Genomic DNA, 16,291 nt, shown 5'->3' with positions numbered 1-16,291 from the left:
AGGAATGTATAGAGACCGTATCAGGCTGTAAACATGTTTATTTCTGCATGTAAAGTTGGGCTCTTTAACATGAGGTCTATGTGGACTGACTCGTCTCGGAGCCAACCTCAAATGGCCCTTTCAGGAACCCCAGTTTTTGGAATTTCCGTGTTGGCTTTTATTTTTTCAGCCCAAGAGGTTGCCGCTTCAAGGTCATCATCTCAAACATACCCCATATTGATTGTATTCGGCCTGACTGTGGCTGGGTTAACTGGAAATCTGTCTGATCGGGAGGAGGACCAGACGCATCTGCCAGAGTAAATGAAACATGAGCTCACAGATTCGTCTGGTTCCCAGGCTATCTTATTGGTTGAACTAATAACAATCTGTGAACATCTTAAGTGTGACAAGATGTCCCAAATAGACATTGTTATTTTGTAAGAGGTTACAAGCCTAAAACACTGGGAATTAAATCTCGAACAATGCATTATATTGTAAAAGCTCATCACGTTTTTTTAATATTTTAATATAAGTAAAAAGTACAATATTTCCTTCTGAAATGTAGCGGAGAAAAGTATAAAATGCAAAAAGCTGAAATACTGAACAGGCAGAGAGGTTCAGTGTATATTGTCCTCTTGCTCAAACACAGATCCACACTTGAATTTTCTACATGCATGCACTTATACACAGGTTTGCACATGTGCACACTCAAAGAGAGAAGCCAGAGGCGATAAATGACAAACAGTGGCACCTCATATATTATCACATTCTCCCTGCATGAATTAATTCACATGATTTTCATTTAACAGCCTAGTGATGTAAATGCTGGCACCCTTTCAGAGAGAGTATCCCCTGTAATTCATTCATCACCGCTGCCAGACTTCCGCTGGTCCGCAGTGAGAACATTGAGTAATAAGAACCTGGACTAATCACACATTGTTGATAGATCCGTTGTGATTGCTGTGTAACAGCCTAATCTAACATGCAGTGCTGTTCCCTGGTCTGTCAGTCGGTTGGTACACAGTGACAGTGAGTAACTATGTCACTATGAGAGAGTTTTAGTTTCCATAGCTCATGATAAGCAACAGTATGGCTCATTGAATCTAAGGCTCAGTATTTAATCTCTGTGTGTAGTGCATTTGATCCCTCTACACTGGTTTTTTACGTCATCTTTGAGGTATGCATGTTTCGTTAGTTTCACGCTTACATTTTCATTAATTCTCTTAACAAACAAAAAATGTTGCTACCAATCCTTTAGTTCATTGCCAAAATAATTATTCAGCATTAAATAAGCTTACGTGAAAAAGAAAAAGACTTTTTTCCTTCAATTTACCCAGAAAAATCCCTGTGGAATATCCTTTGGCAGTAGGTTTTTCTTGCCTGTCAGAGTGCAGGGGAAAGCAGACCCCATTGCGTCCGTAGTAGTTTCCAAACACGTCCTCATTCATTAGGGGCACTGCAGCAATTATGAACCCCAGTAGCCAGATAGAGGCCAGGACCACCTTGCAGCAGGACAACAAACATGTTGTTAGGATTTCTGCCAGAAAGCCCACAATAAAAGAAACAGCTTCAACAAATCGATGACTCATTGAATTTCCGCATCTTCACTGTCATTTAATTAACTGGAACTCCTTCAGTTGTCTCCTGTTGACAGACAAGTCGATTCAGGCTCTACCTCCAGCTCGACTCTCTGAGACAGAAAACAGTAGGTGGCGGAGCTTTCTCACAAAGAGACTCTCTCTCAGTCAGACTCACATGCAGGAGCATTTATGATGAATGGAAACTGGCAGTTAGAGTTGGCTGAAAATGCTCTGCTCCGAGATGCAGCAGTGAACGCATCCCCCATAACAAACATGAATATTAGATCTTAAATCAACAATGACAAAAATATAGCACATAAAGAGAAGGTTGTGGTGATGGAGGAAGCTTTGGCGAGAGTCTATCAGCAGGGTAGTTGTAAGATGTGTCAGCAGTGGCACCTCTTTTTTTTGGGCCGTTTACAGTCTTGGAATATATATAGTAGAGTATACCCACTTCCCCATGGGTAACTTGCCCATCTACCTAGTGGTACACCCATCTCATCGATCACCACTACACAACTGAGTGTCAGGCTATAATGGCAATGCTCTGCATGAATATAATTGGATGTTTCCACCCAGCTGATAACCACAAAGCTGTGAGTGAGGCAGTGATTTTGAAGCATGCATGAAACAGCTGTTTTCCCTGAGCTAATGTCCTCATACATATATTAAAGCTGTTTTTTTATTTTCAGTCTGTATGTGGTCATTTAATTTCTCACGCAGCATTCTGAAGAAGTTGAGCTGAACTAAAAGTGAATCAACAAGTGTTTTGTTTCCTTCCTGAAGCATAAAAGCATCACATTAACGTCTGTTTTGTTGCAAATCCTCTTTTATCTTTTAATCTCAGTCGTGATTAAGAATTCCTAATGAGATGTTTTCACACACTCAAGGTGAGTAAACTGACAGCATGTTTCTTGCTTAGTTATACTCATAAAACAACTGCAGTGTCATTTATGCTGAACTAAAAACAAATCAAATGCTTTCACACCATATGGTTATTTTACACACCACCCAACTGACGCAAGTAGTAAACTGGTGTTGTCTCTTTTGAGATTCTCTATATAAAAACAGCGCAAAGGATTCAATTAAATTAATTTGAAAAGAAGACATTCAGCAGGTATCCCCCCCCTGTAATCTGTGTTAGTACTATCATAGTATAGTGTAAAGCAGCTCACCACAGTCTGAAGTTTGCTCGGGCGCAGATTGCTGAAGGGGAACACAATGACCAGGAATTTCTCCAGAGTCAGGTAGGTCAGGAGGAGAACAGACACCTGGGGGAAAACACTCACTATGAATCTTAAAGGAACATCTTAACTCACAAATCACTTACAGTAACACCTCTACTGATCATTTACATAAACTTTTAGATTGATTTTCCTCTTCCCAGACAGACATTGGGTTGAGCTCAAGTAACATGATATAAAAAATGCAGAGGTTTGAAATGTGCTTCAGATAAATGATCACAGTAACATAAATCGGGTTTGTTGTTGCCGCAGATTTGCAATGCATGCTAATGGCCAAACTGAAGACTCCTCCTTATTGGTGCATTCAGGTGCTTTTGTTCTCTGATTTTCCAGCAACTGAGTGCATGAATTTGATGTTCATTTTGCAGTAATTTGAAGTATACACGGTTTATAGTCATTATGGGCTAAAATATGCAGAAGCATTGGTATAGTTCATTAATCTCTGCTCAGTAGAGAACTTTTTTTTTATCAGTTTTGAGGTTGTTCACTGTTTTTTTCGTGCACAGATAAAAAAAAAAATCTGTCCATGACGTCAGAGGTCAAGGATCCGCATATCTGATCCGGTGGAAAAACTCACATCAAAGGTGCCCTGTGGAGTTCTCTGACCGAAGTCACGTTTACATTGGCTTCTTACCAAAATGCACCACATGTCCTGAACTTTATATTTTAATAATCTAAACCGTGCAGTGTTTATATTCATGTCTGCTTTTGTTTTAAATTCTTAGGGTATACTGTGACATACTTGTGTTTGTGCATAACACAAACAAAACAGGAAACTGCTTATATAAGAGCATTCCTCTATTTCTTAATCAACATCATTATAAAATTCAGCATTTCCACTATCAGTTATATACATGCAGTCACGGCGGCCTGCCAGCTCAGCTTGCAGTCCCACACCAATGCCTCATGTCACATTACATAAAAATAGTTGCAGTGAGGTTCACAGACAAGAGAGCAGTGATACTCAGTCGTCTGATAAACATAGTTAAGGTACGGAAATTGGTATCAGGAGGCAAAAAGCTAGATCGATGCATAATATCATCAAAAAAACAAAACACGCAAAGGTAAGATATACATTTATTTATATTAAATATTGGTGCATAAAAAGGTAAATTTAGCATGTAAAGGCTTTAGACATATAGCAACATTTTGAGCAGAAACAGGTTATAATCAAAGTCTCCTTTGGCAAACTAGACTCAGAGCCTCAAGTACCTGCAGGCTGGGCTGATAAAATGCCAGAAGCAGCAGCAGCAGCAGCAGTGGCTGATATGAGATCAGTGAAAAGGCAGCAGCAGCAGAATAAGAGTGTGTAATTGAAATCATAAAGGGTAACTTCAATATTCCTCAACCCGGAGCCTATTTTCCTACGTCTGTGTGTCTAGGTGACAAATGAGAACAACATGTTTTGAAATGGATCCAGCATTGAGAGAGAGCGCTGTGCCCAGCAGCCACGAAACAGGCTGCAATTTAACCACTCAGTGCATGTTCACACTGTCAATGTGTGTCCACTAAAAGTGCTTGTTTTTGCCACTGACAGGCCCAGATATCATTGTAAATGTCTGACAACATTACGGAAAGGATCGCCACAGAGGTCGATCGAGTTACCTCTGAGGAGAGCATGGCCAGGAATCCAATGGTCCGACACTCCACGCTCTCCATCCAGAGCAGGGCGTTACGGTTGTACTGCCCGCGGAATTTCACATCAAACACTCCAACAAAAAACAGGTACACACCCATGAGGCAGTCTGCACCTGCATGATAAGAGATAGTGACAAACATGTGCATTTACAGAGAGAGGAGCTCTGTGTGCTAGAGGATGAGTTTATCTGTCAGTTGCTGGCAGACCCAAAATTTCATTTCTCATTAAAATTCATACCACAGCGTATTATTTCTACCTTCAGGCAGGAGCAATCACTAGCATGGGACACACACGTCTGGATGACACTGTGTGCAGGAGTGTCAGGGTGGGAAACTAGGTGAGCTGTTGGGCTCAATTTTTAAAGCTTCAACATATTTTATAGTTTTCCTGCTGCAATACAAGTCCACAACATGAATGAAAAAAACAGGAATAAGGACAACAAGGTAACGCATATCAAGCTACAGTATTGTCTATAAAGATTTTCTGAGTGAAGCCTGGAGGATGAGGGTGGGTGGGAGGAGGGTGGAGGAGTAACAGGCACAGAGAGGGAGAGTCAGAGTGACGGGGGTTATATAAGTAAAGCTGACACATTTGAGCCAAAGTAAGATGAACTGACTGAGAATACAAAACTGAGACAACAGATAAAAAACAAACAAATGGTGCACGACGAAGGAGAGAAGTAATATCGTCAATTTAAAGTTACTAAGGATATGGATTATTTCAGGGAAGCCTTCCTTCATGCACTTCCATCCCTGTTAATTTTTTTTCCGTCTTTAAGTGCTTGCCTTTGATTTATAACAAACCCTCTTTGCTATGTGTAATTATTTGCTGGAATATGACCTCTTACTGCTGATTATTTTGAAATTAATCCTGATAACACCTCTAATCCTTTCTGAGGCTGAATTTACAAATACTTTCAAATATTTAATCTTACTCAATATATTAAAAATGAAATGGAAATGTATCCCACTTCATATCCTTGTAGTGGACATTTATAGTCATAAAACTAACTAATTAATGCTAATACTGCTGCTAAGGATTAAAGAGTGATATTCCTGTGATGCTCACTACTAAAGCTCACAGCCAAAGGCTTCAATTTTGTGCAAATCTGCACATCTGCTCCTGGTGGTGTGAGAAATTCCACAGAGATTTGACATCACATGTAGAATTTAGTTAAATGTACTAATGCAGGATGTTTTAAAACGACAAAAAACTTCCCTTACAGACACAGTTAGGCATGGATGGATTACCAAATGAGCCTAGTGGGCACAAGCCCAAAGGCCCAAAGTGTCAGGGGCCCTCACCTGTAACATGACACGTATCGACCACTATGACTTAAAATGACTACAAAGGACACAAAAAGACTGCAAGGAGACAAAAAACAAAACAAAACTATGAAACAAACCACAAACAGAAAACAACAACAAAAAGAAACAACACAAAATCACCTCAAAGAGACACGAAACAACTACAAAGACACACAAAAAGACCACAAGGAGATGTAAAGGAACTGCAAAGACACACAAAATAACTACAGAAGGGGGCAAGACAACCACAAAGAGAAAATGACAAAAAAAAAGATGCAAAATTATTTCATAGAGACAAAAAAAACGACTAGTCAGAGACACGAAACAACCACAAGGAGACACAAAATGACACACAAAAACCAAAATCACCTCAAAGAGACACAAAACAACTACAAAGACACACAAGAAGATCACAAGGAGATGCAAAGGAACTGCAAAGACACACAAAATAACTACAGAAGGGGGCAAGACAACCACAAAGAGAAAATGACAAAAAAAAAGATGCAAAATTATTTCATAGAGACAAAAAAAACGACTAGTCAGAGACACGAAACAACCACAAGGAGACACAAAATGACACACAAAAACCAAAATCACCTCAAAGAGACACAAAACAACTACAAAGACACACAAGAAGATCACAAGGAGATGCAAAGGAACTGCAAAGACACACAAAATAACTACAGAAGGGGGCAAGACAACCACAAAGAGAAAATGACAAAAAAAAAGATGCAAAATTATTTCATAGAGACAAAAAAAACGACTAGTCAGAGACACGAAACAACCACAAGGAGACACAAAATGACACACAAAAACCAAAATCACCTCAAAGAGACACAAAACAACTACAAAGACACACAAGAAGATCACAAGGAGATGCAAAGGAACTGCAAAGACACACAAAATAACTACAGAAAATGACAAAAAAGATGCAAAATTACCCCAAAGAGACAAAAAAATCACTAGACAGAGACACAAAACAACCACAAGAAGACACAAAATTACACCCTCCCCCCGAAATCACCTCTACCAGACACAAAACAACAACAAAGAAACACACAAGTACCTCAAAGAGACAGAAGATGACTACAAAGAGACGCAAAACAACAACAAAAAAGCACCACCATAAAGTCTTTGTGTCTTGCTGTACATGTCTGTGCCCAGGAGCCCTTTATCTCACAACCCACCCATGCAGTTTGGTGCTACACTCATTCACGTATCACTGTATTTGCCCACGGTATACCTGAGAGTACAGTGGTGTGATTACTCACAGCAGAGGACCTTAATGCAGGCGGCATGCAGGTTGTTCTCTGCTCGTATCAGCGACCTCATGCCGATGACAAAGAGGTTACCGAAGCAGGTGATGAAGGCCATGACCCACACAGACACTCGCAGCACTACGTTAGCCAGCAGGTTCTCAAAGGAAGAGATGCCATCTGTGTTGGGCTTACAGGACCTCACATGAGGTGCATAGGAGCAGTACTGGAACTTCTTAAAGTAGCTGGTGGCGGAGAAGATGAGCACATAAAAACAGAAGGTTGTAGCAGAAGAAATGTGGGAGAAAGAGAAACAGTGACACATACAGTAGAGGAAATAAAAAGATGGAGAGACATCATGTTGGGTTATTTAGTGATGACAGACAGATTGTGAGACTGTTGTAGGAGTGTGTGTACGTACATGTGGGAGAGGTTCTTCATCGGTAAAAACATCTTAGTCTGAATATATGGGATCTCTATGCCCTCCAGCGCCCTATAGAAAACAAAACATAATCATTTCACCACTGAACAGGCTGCAGCAGGAAGTTTCTGTGTGTGTGTGTGTGTGTGTGTGTGTTTACTTACAGAGACTGAAGATGTGTCAGGTGGTTGAAGTGGCTGGGGTGAATGTGGAGAAGGGGATTGTGGGAGATATTTCTGCAGAAACAGAAACAGATGATGACAAACTGAATAAAGCCTGCCTGGGTGAAATGTAACGCATGACTGAATGACAGTAGAATCCAGATGTTCTCTGTCTTTTTTTGACAAGAATATACAGGCCTTCGATTTTCTCTATTCAGTCCCGCTCCATACAGGATACATTATATATTTATGTTCCTAAAATTACACAATAAGGTTATACCTGTGTCACTATAGCCTACAATAAAAATGCAAAGAACTTCCTTTTTGTACTCAGAGTACTAACATCCATTCTGTTATACTGTTATTGTTTGCAACAAGGGATTGCAGCATCTGTCTCTGTGCAATTCATATTGTTGTGTGAAATTTTGCAAGATTTCTCGTCAACTGCAATATTATATAAAGATAAAGATCAAGCCTCATTATACACCTTATGCGGTTCGTTTATTCTGCCATGCATTACCTATTGTGTGGAAGTGTGGGGAAATACATGAAAACAAATTCCAATTTTCATACTTCAAAAGAGAGCCATAAGAATTGTTAAAGATTGGTCAATTTTAAAACAGCTCAAATTATGTACAAAGCTAAAATAAAATACAATAAAATAAAATAAAAAATAATTCTTTCAAAAAATCATTATTATTATTACCTGTATCCAAACGTTGTTTCAAAAGAGAGAAAGTCAACATGCTTTGAGAGGTATTTTTATGTTCAAAAAATTTGTGAGGACCAACACCAAACTCCATGTATCTCAGTTAAAGGAGTGAGTTTATGGAGCAGCTGTAGTGAGGAACTAAAAACATGTTGAACATTAAAGCCCCTCGCTCCATTTTGACACTCCCCTGCTCCTCGTCCCACCTCGTCCCAACCAGCAGAGGCCGCTTGCTGCTGTCGCTCTCTTTATTTTCCATATCGAAACTCATGCTAGCTGAATCGCTCAGGGCCTTACAAACTGCTCGTACTTTCAAATGCGGAGGGGGGTTGGGAGGAGGTGGGACGAGGAGCAGAGGAGTGTCAAAATGGAGCGAGGGGACTGGATGGAGGGTAAGAGAGAGAGAGTGCAAATTTGAGCAAGGAGTTAATCCCATGCAGACCGGATGGCTGTGATTGGTCAATTTCTTTTCAGGCCTGCAGCCGCCAGAGAGAATGGATTTTTTTGGTTCCTTTTGCTCTTCACATTGTGTAGCTAGCACTAGTTAGCACAAAGCACTAGCACAAAGTTTAAAACAACGTATTAATCAAATATGAATATGGATGATCAGACTGTAATACTGACTAGGGGTGTAATGATCCATCAATCTGGATCGATATATCGATTTAATCATCAACGATCCAATATAATCGATGCAAAGTGAAAACATCGATCCATATCGTCATTTTTAGCAAAGGTTTGTATTTTGAAAGTCTGTGTCATCGTCAAACGGCGGCAGGCAGATGACAAGCAGCCAAGAGAAAGATGACGAGGATAACATTATTTACTCGGGAATAAATCAGCGGATGGGCATGCAGGCTGAAATTCAACCAAGCTGTTCTGTCAGGAGATACAGTGACCGCTTAATTTATGCAATGTAAACATGCTTAAACTAATAATGGGTGATAAGCAAAAAACAATTGTTTTGTCCATGAACCTTGCCAGTTATTACTGGGCTGAATGTTGCACTTTTGTTTAATGATCTTGTTGTTAATCAGTTTTTTTATGGCTTCATGGAGAAGTTTTCCTTCAGCACTTTAAACCAAATATTCCTGAAGTTTTATGAAAAAGATGATGGTTTGGGTTACAATGAAAAGATTTCTTCCAGAAAGGTCTCTCTGGCAGAAAGCCCTGAAGGGTAACTTATCCCATGTGCTGTTTTTTTGTGTTAGTGGAATCAGTTTTAAGTGAAGATCAGGGTAGAGGACCTTAAAGTGTGCATGCTGCCTTTTGTTATTGTTTGTGTGTGTTGTATTTTGTATTTGTTGCTATTTTGCCTTGATTGCCTGTTTTGTTTTGTTGCTGATTGCTAAATATGTTGTGCTCTTAAAAGGGTAGGTGTTATACAGTAAGCTGCAGCTTCGGCCTACACCTTTGTCGGACTGCAGAAGTGTCTAAGTTATGTTAAATTGCTTTACCATAATGTTTTGCACTGCACTTATTAAGTATCTGCCATTTTCAGTGAGCGGCTGTGACTTAATTTACATGAATTTGTATATTAATACACAATGTTCTCATTTCTATTTGCAGACTGAATTAAATTCTATCTACTGTTTTTAAAGTTATTCATACCTGTTTTTGAAGTGAGAGAATTTGTCTTTACGTCATTATTATGTTGTGCACGTACGGCAATAGAAAAACCCGAGGCTGTTACACAGGATTCGTCTCAGTGTTTGGTTCGACCCTGTGGTCACTTTAAACTACAATTTGTTTTTCCATTCTGGCCACAGATGAAGGACAAGGACGGATACACCTTCGCCTTCTTTGTCTTGCTCTGGTAAACAGCCTTTTGCAAGACAATATGCACAGACTGCTGTTGTTTTGAGTGTGACTTTAGGGACCTTTAAACCATAAACGTCTGCAGACCTCACCGGTAGCATTTATGGGGAGGCAGCACATCATGAAAAAGAAAAACTGATTCAGTGCAATATCCTGGTAATTTCAACAGTGATGTGCTTGTTGCCAGCTGTAAAGTGCTACAACCACAATTGCTACCAACCCACAATATCACATAAAAATCAGCACCCCATTCATCTTTCAAAAGCTGGAGGTACACACTGTCCTTTGTAATTATCTTGCTGTTCTTCCAGCTGAGTTTTGGAAATGGAAAATATTGCTTCAAAAGAATCTCACAGAAAGAATGAGATTTCTCCTTTCCTGAGCAAAATGACAGTGATGGTTTAATCAAGCGACTGGAAACAACCCCATCTCTTTCTTTTTCTCAGTGTGCATTTACCTGTGTTTGCCATTGTTATCATCATCATCTGCAGGGAAAATTATATTCTTATGCAAATTTTAATGCATGTCCTGTCAGAACCATTGTTAAAGAAATGTGAGATGACTGAGTTGAAACATTTAAATAACAATCTTTTTAATCTCTAGCCATGTTGCATTCAATTGAAGTCATGGTAAAATAAATACCAATATTGTCCTCTGATGAGGTTTGCCAGACTGATATCATACTTTACTCCTGTGAAATTTTTAATCAGACTGAAACAGACAGCTGCTGATTTGTTTACACCAGGCATCAATTTCTCTTTAGCCCCATGCAGCAGCTGAACAGACTACACAAACATTTAATTTCACCGAGAATTATTGTTTCCCAGTGCTTCGGGTTCACCTCACTGCTGATTAAACAGACTGTTCGGAGCTCATTAACTTTGTAATATCATTCATGAGGCAATACTCTGACTGGCAGTATCGCTGGTCCGGCCCCGCTCTTTCACAGCAGCTGTTCACAAGCAGCTGAGTCTTTACCTTAAAACTGAAAAGTTAACAGTACAGAGGTGTCAGTAGGAGTGATCTTTGCAGGAAGATTTTAATAGGTGAAAGGTATGAGTGTGCATACAAAATGGTCAGACTTTTTTAATGCCTTTTCTTAATGTGCTTCATCTTTCCCAGAGGACATACTGAACAGGCAAAGCAGCAGGTCTCATGGGCCAATACAAGTTTTTACACAAATGACATTCTGACATGTCATAGCGGTAAAAGCACAAGTGTCAGTAACACGGATACCGAGACAGCTTCCATTTATACTTCTGTATCAACTTGCAGATATGTCAAAAAAGTTCCCTATGCTTCTGACAAACATAATTGGCACAAATATACTGATACCACTCTTTTAAATCGTCATTTTGACCCAGTTGCTCAAACTGTAATAATACAAAGAGTGATTTGTCAAAGAGTGTGGTGCTTTGTCCATGTTCTTTATTGTATTACAGCTGCTGCTATTGTAATCGAGGTGCACTTAAAAATTCTGCCACATGACCTGCAAATCTGACTGTGGCTTGTGTGCCAAAACTGCTGCACGGCCTGGTGACATTCCTAGACATTGGTATGTAATATCATTATTAATGGCTGCATTACTCTCAGGTGTATTATTTCCTGCATCCTGCCAAGCCCATCAGGAAGCTGATGGAACAGAGCCATCATTTCCTGCCGATGATAAGTGAAAGTGTCTGAGGTAAAAAGGGTCTATTCAAAGATTCAAATTTCCAGACAAGCAAACTAACAAAGGTAAAAACACATTGCTTGTGAAAGTGTCCAAAATATTTTCGAGGAAACTGAATTTTCCAATAGAGATGGCCCTTTGATCAACTTTGTCGTCTACAACAGTTTTCACAGTGTGGGGACTATCTGCTCCATTGGTATTTCTGTTTTTGTCTGCTCATACCTTTCACCAGTAACAAGAGAGGCAATCAGATCCTTTAAACCTCTTCAGAGTCCTGTGAAATTCACCAAAATCCACCTAAAACGCCTGTCCAAGGCACACCCAAAGTAAACTGACAGCTGTTCTTGTTCCATTTTCAGCATATGTTGTTGCATGGTCTCATTTGAAAAGTAACACCAAAGTTTTTTCCCCAACAGTCAGAGTCACTGTAAGTGCATCTGTCACTGAGTTATCCAAGTTTCAACACACTGATTTTTTTTTCTCTTTTTCGACTTTGCCTGAATATTTTCTTGCAAAATAGATGCTGCAGATGGCTAGAACTGGGAGGTATTAGCTGGAAAACACAATTGGATCATATCATGAAGCCTCCCATAATCCAAATTCAAAGCAGATAACAGTATCACAGAAATTAAAAATTGTGCACATGTTTTTCTAAGGCTCTGTCCAGGTGCTTTTCCAAAATAAGAGGGTAAAACATTGTAATGAATGTGTGATTATGGGTGGAAAAACTTATCAACACAGGCAGATATGGCTATTTACGAACTTACTATATATAAAACACTTCTAGAAAACCCAAATTGATAAGAAACACTGTGTTTTCCCCCTTACGACAACAAACGAGCCATTTGTTTAATCATTTCTGTACATTCAAAAACAGTCTGTGAGGCCTGTTACCCAAAAGTGCACTCAAGGTCAGGAGTGTCATTGACTACAAGACCCATAAGCCTTGGGTGAAGTGGGCCAATTGCTGGGGCTTTAAATGCATTTTAACTACAGGAAATGTCAGTGATGTACAGTCCTTCAGCTCAGGCTATGGTTGGCTATGGAGGCCATGGCAACAACTCTGGAAGCTCCTAGTGGCTCAAGTGAGGTGTCAATGGAAAGGGCAGGAGTTTGGCTCCATTTTAGGGTGCGCCCATCGATTTGTTTGTATGTAGTGTGGATAATATGAACATTTGAAACAATGCAACGGTAGTTTGTGGATATCTCTAGATGTAATAATAAGTTTAGACTTTTGCTGGATTTCGATCGTCTTGACGACTAGCAGTGTGTGAAAAACAACTGATAGCTGTGTAAGCAGAATTTCTGTCTGGATAATATCAATTTGTAGATTATAATAATGCTTCAAAGGTGAGTAGTAATTGTTTGTATGTTTTTTTTGTCAGACAGAAGTGTTGATTGAACCTGCTGTGGTGGTTGACCCTTAAAATGGTCAGCATTAATGTAACTTAGCTTTCAAACAATTTGTCATATGAATAAATCACTTACAAAAAAACAAATACAGCAGTTGTTTTATATATCTTAATCATCAAGAACACCATAGGAGGACCAGTGGACAGGCTGTTGGATTTGTTGATTTAAGTAAAAATTACAGTACTACACTGTAAAAATACTTAATTACAAGTCAAGTGCTGCATTTAAAACATTACTAAAAGCTGCAGTTAGTAACTTTTATAAAAATAACTTTTTGTCATATTTGTGGTGACTGTCACTATATTCTGATAGAAGTACGTGAGACAGATAGAAAAATCATATTAGATTTAAACCTGATTTAACCTGTTCAGACTTCGACCTGATTCTGACCCTAAAATGGAACAGAGATGACACTTGTGCTTTTCATTTCAAACTTAAGACTGAGTGCCAATCGTCAATGGCTTTTCAAATGTCAGTGTTTTGGTTTCACTTTTACAACACTACAGTGACATCTCTGACAGCAAAGTCCACCACAAAAAAGTCTCTTTAATTTTCTGAGTTTCATCCTGTGGGAGGCATTAACAGTAAGATAAAGGCATGTTCTCTGAATCCAACCTTAAATCTGGAGATGTTATTACACTTAATATACCAAAATCCCCTCCAATAATCCTCACATAATGAAGCACACCTCTCCTCGCAGCCAGACTATCAGTTACTCACAGTTTAAGGAGGGACTTGAAGAGGCTCTTAAAGGTGTTTTTCGGGAGCTCCTTGATCCGGTTGTTGGACAGATTCCTAAGCACAGTGAAAGAGCGAGAAAAAGAAAAAGGAAACGCTAATTCTACAGACAAAAACAAATTGCAGATTCACTAACATTCATAGTTTACTCATTCATTACCAAACATGGCTATAGGGAAGATACTGAAGCACATGTGTTTCCTATTTATAGGAGATTACCCAATGGTCTTGATCTACATGATTTGGTAGGGATATATCAGAATATCAAATATTAACAGAATAAATGTCAGCAGGACAAAATTAACAAGACTAACACTGCAGTTTTATACACTTTAATGTGAATTCTTGCCGATTTATTTCTTGTTCATCATTTAGATTAATTTTGAATTTATTTTGTTTGTAAATCACGTATTGTTTAAACAAACTCGTTATTTTCATTGAACACACTGCTTTCTTATTTTCCATTCAACAACATAATAATCAACATAATCAACCATCAGCTGCAGGCTTCCAGTGAGTTAATAAAAACAGTAAAATATCATTTACATAAACCACCAACCCAGACATTATGAGCTCACATTGTAATAATATCATTTAACAGATTTCATTAAGATTGACTTTCATCCTCAGTGACAATAAACAACAGTTCTCATTGTCTGATCATTCACATTTGAATAAAAAGCTGAAAACAATGTTTTATGATTATGTTTTTTTAGTAAGAGAATTGTGTAAAGCTGATAAAGATCTGTGAGTGGGTTAGAAATTAATTAAATTTGAGTCAGACTGTGAAAATCCATTTTCAAATGGATACAGCAGAGCTTTGAAAGATTCTCAGGGAGACATTTTAATTTCCACTGAAACCCAGTGATTGATTAGATTAACTGTCTCTTGTTATCATTTAATGATACAGGTACAGATAAACTGGCTGATACTCACAGTTCAGCCAATTTCCACAGAGACTGGAAGGTGTTTTCAGGAACTCTTCTGATCCTGTTGTCCATCAGTAACCTGAACAGGACAGAGCTGTTGTCAGAAACCATGCGCAGGGTGGTGGATCACTGCTGGGATTGGATGCAATCGCGTATGTTGCAGTAGCGCTATCTATTCCCACAGTGCTGCTCCCTGACTCAATGCTGACTCAAACAGCTCTAATTGGAAAAAACAAGAGTTTCCACATTGTATATGAAACTTTTTTAACCTTGTCTTGCCCATACAAATTCATATATTCACATTTAGATTCTGCGAAAAACTACAGACCAACACTGAGGCAGATGGCAGATATATGCCTCGCTCAAGGACAGCTTAACAGTGCTGATAAGGGACACGCAAGCAGTACTCTTGTATTTAATTGTCTCAGGGTCAAAGTGACAAAACTGACAAGATTCAATATGACACCTGAGCACAGAAACATAAAGCTGGATTGACACATTTTATACTCGCTCTGAGGCCGAGAGGTTTTTATCTGACTTTCTGTCAATTCCATAAAAGGTTTGCAGGTCTCTTCTGTGTCTGCAGTTACTGGATGTCAGCACAGTTTGAGGGCTTGCAGCTCCTTGTTTGACCCATTTCTTAGTAATGTGATCGAACAGTGCACGCTGCCGAGCACTTGTTGATGATGATCCGTAATAGAAATTAATTTAAGTAGACAAGTGTGTGTATCTGTGTGTGAAAGAGCGGAACACTAAACTGTAAATAAGAATTCACAGTTGTAACTGATTTGTCTTGATCATTATTTTCCTAATTGATAATAACACAAAGGGAACAAGCTGAATGAACTCTGCACCACGAAGAAGAGTTGAGGAAAAGTAGGAAAGTCTATATAATATACATATATATATATATATATATATATTTGTATTTTGTCTTAGGATAAAATATGAAACAAAGCAGGAACATCAAAACCAGACTGTGTTCATGCACCCCTGAATCTTTAGGAGTCCAGAGTAGCTCATAGTCCTTAAGATGCAATGGTAATGACGAAAACTCTGTCTGTGTGTGTGTCTGTTCCACGTTTTTCTCCTCACTGACTTGGTCAATCCATGTGAAATTTGGCACAGTGGTAGAGGGTCATGGGAGGATGCCAATGAAGCAATATTACATCAATTGGCCAAAGGGGGGCACTATACCAACCGATTGAAATTGCAAACTTTGAATGGGCATATCTCATGTCATCATAGAAACATGAAACTTTGCACAGAGATGCCTCTCCTCATGAGGAACAAATTTGCCTCAAGAACCCATAACTTCCGGTTATACAGATTTTCCGCCATTTTGAATTTTTTGAAAAACACTTAAAATCGATCTCTTCCTAGGAAGTTTGACCAATCTGCATGAAACTGGGTGAACATAATCTA

At 39.0% G+C, this 16,291-nt stretch overlaps 1 protein-coding gene across 2 annotated transcripts in view; it reads right to left on the bottom strand.

The window, feature by feature from the left end:
• rxfp2a (relaxin family peptide receptor 2a) overlaps positions 1-16,291 on the bottom strand; it is an 80,775-nt gene that overhangs the window by 1,588 nt on the left and 62,896 nt on the right. For both annotated transcript variants that reach the window (XM_050040290.1, XM_050040291.1), the window contains exons 11-18: positions 14,874-14,945; positions 13,920-13,994; positions 7,591-7,662; positions 7,427-7,498; positions 7,021-7,250; positions 4,409-4,554; positions 2,735-2,830; positions 1,313-1,481 (exon numbers count right to left, since the gene is read on the bottom strand). In XM_050040290.1, the coding sequence (XP_049896247.1) occupies positions 1,313-1,481; positions 2,735-2,830; positions 4,409-4,554; positions 7,021-7,250; positions 7,427-7,498; positions 7,591-7,662; positions 13,920-13,994; positions 14,874-14,945 (932 nt within the window). The remainder of the gene's footprint in view (positions 1-1,312; positions 1,482-2,734; positions 2,831-4,408; positions 4,555-7,020; positions 7,251-7,426; positions 7,499-7,590; positions 7,663-13,919; positions 13,995-14,873; positions 14,946-16,291) is intronic.

This window comes from Epinephelus moara, chromosome 3 (genome assembly GCF_006386435.1).
Source record: "Epinephelus moara isolate mb chromosome 3, YSFRI_EMoa_1.0, whole genome shotgun sequence".
Lineage (NCBI taxonomy): Eukaryota > Metazoa > Chordata > Actinopteri > Perciformes > Serranidae > Epinephelus > Epinephelus moara.
This window is presented reverse-complemented; position numbering and strand designations above follow the sequence as displayed.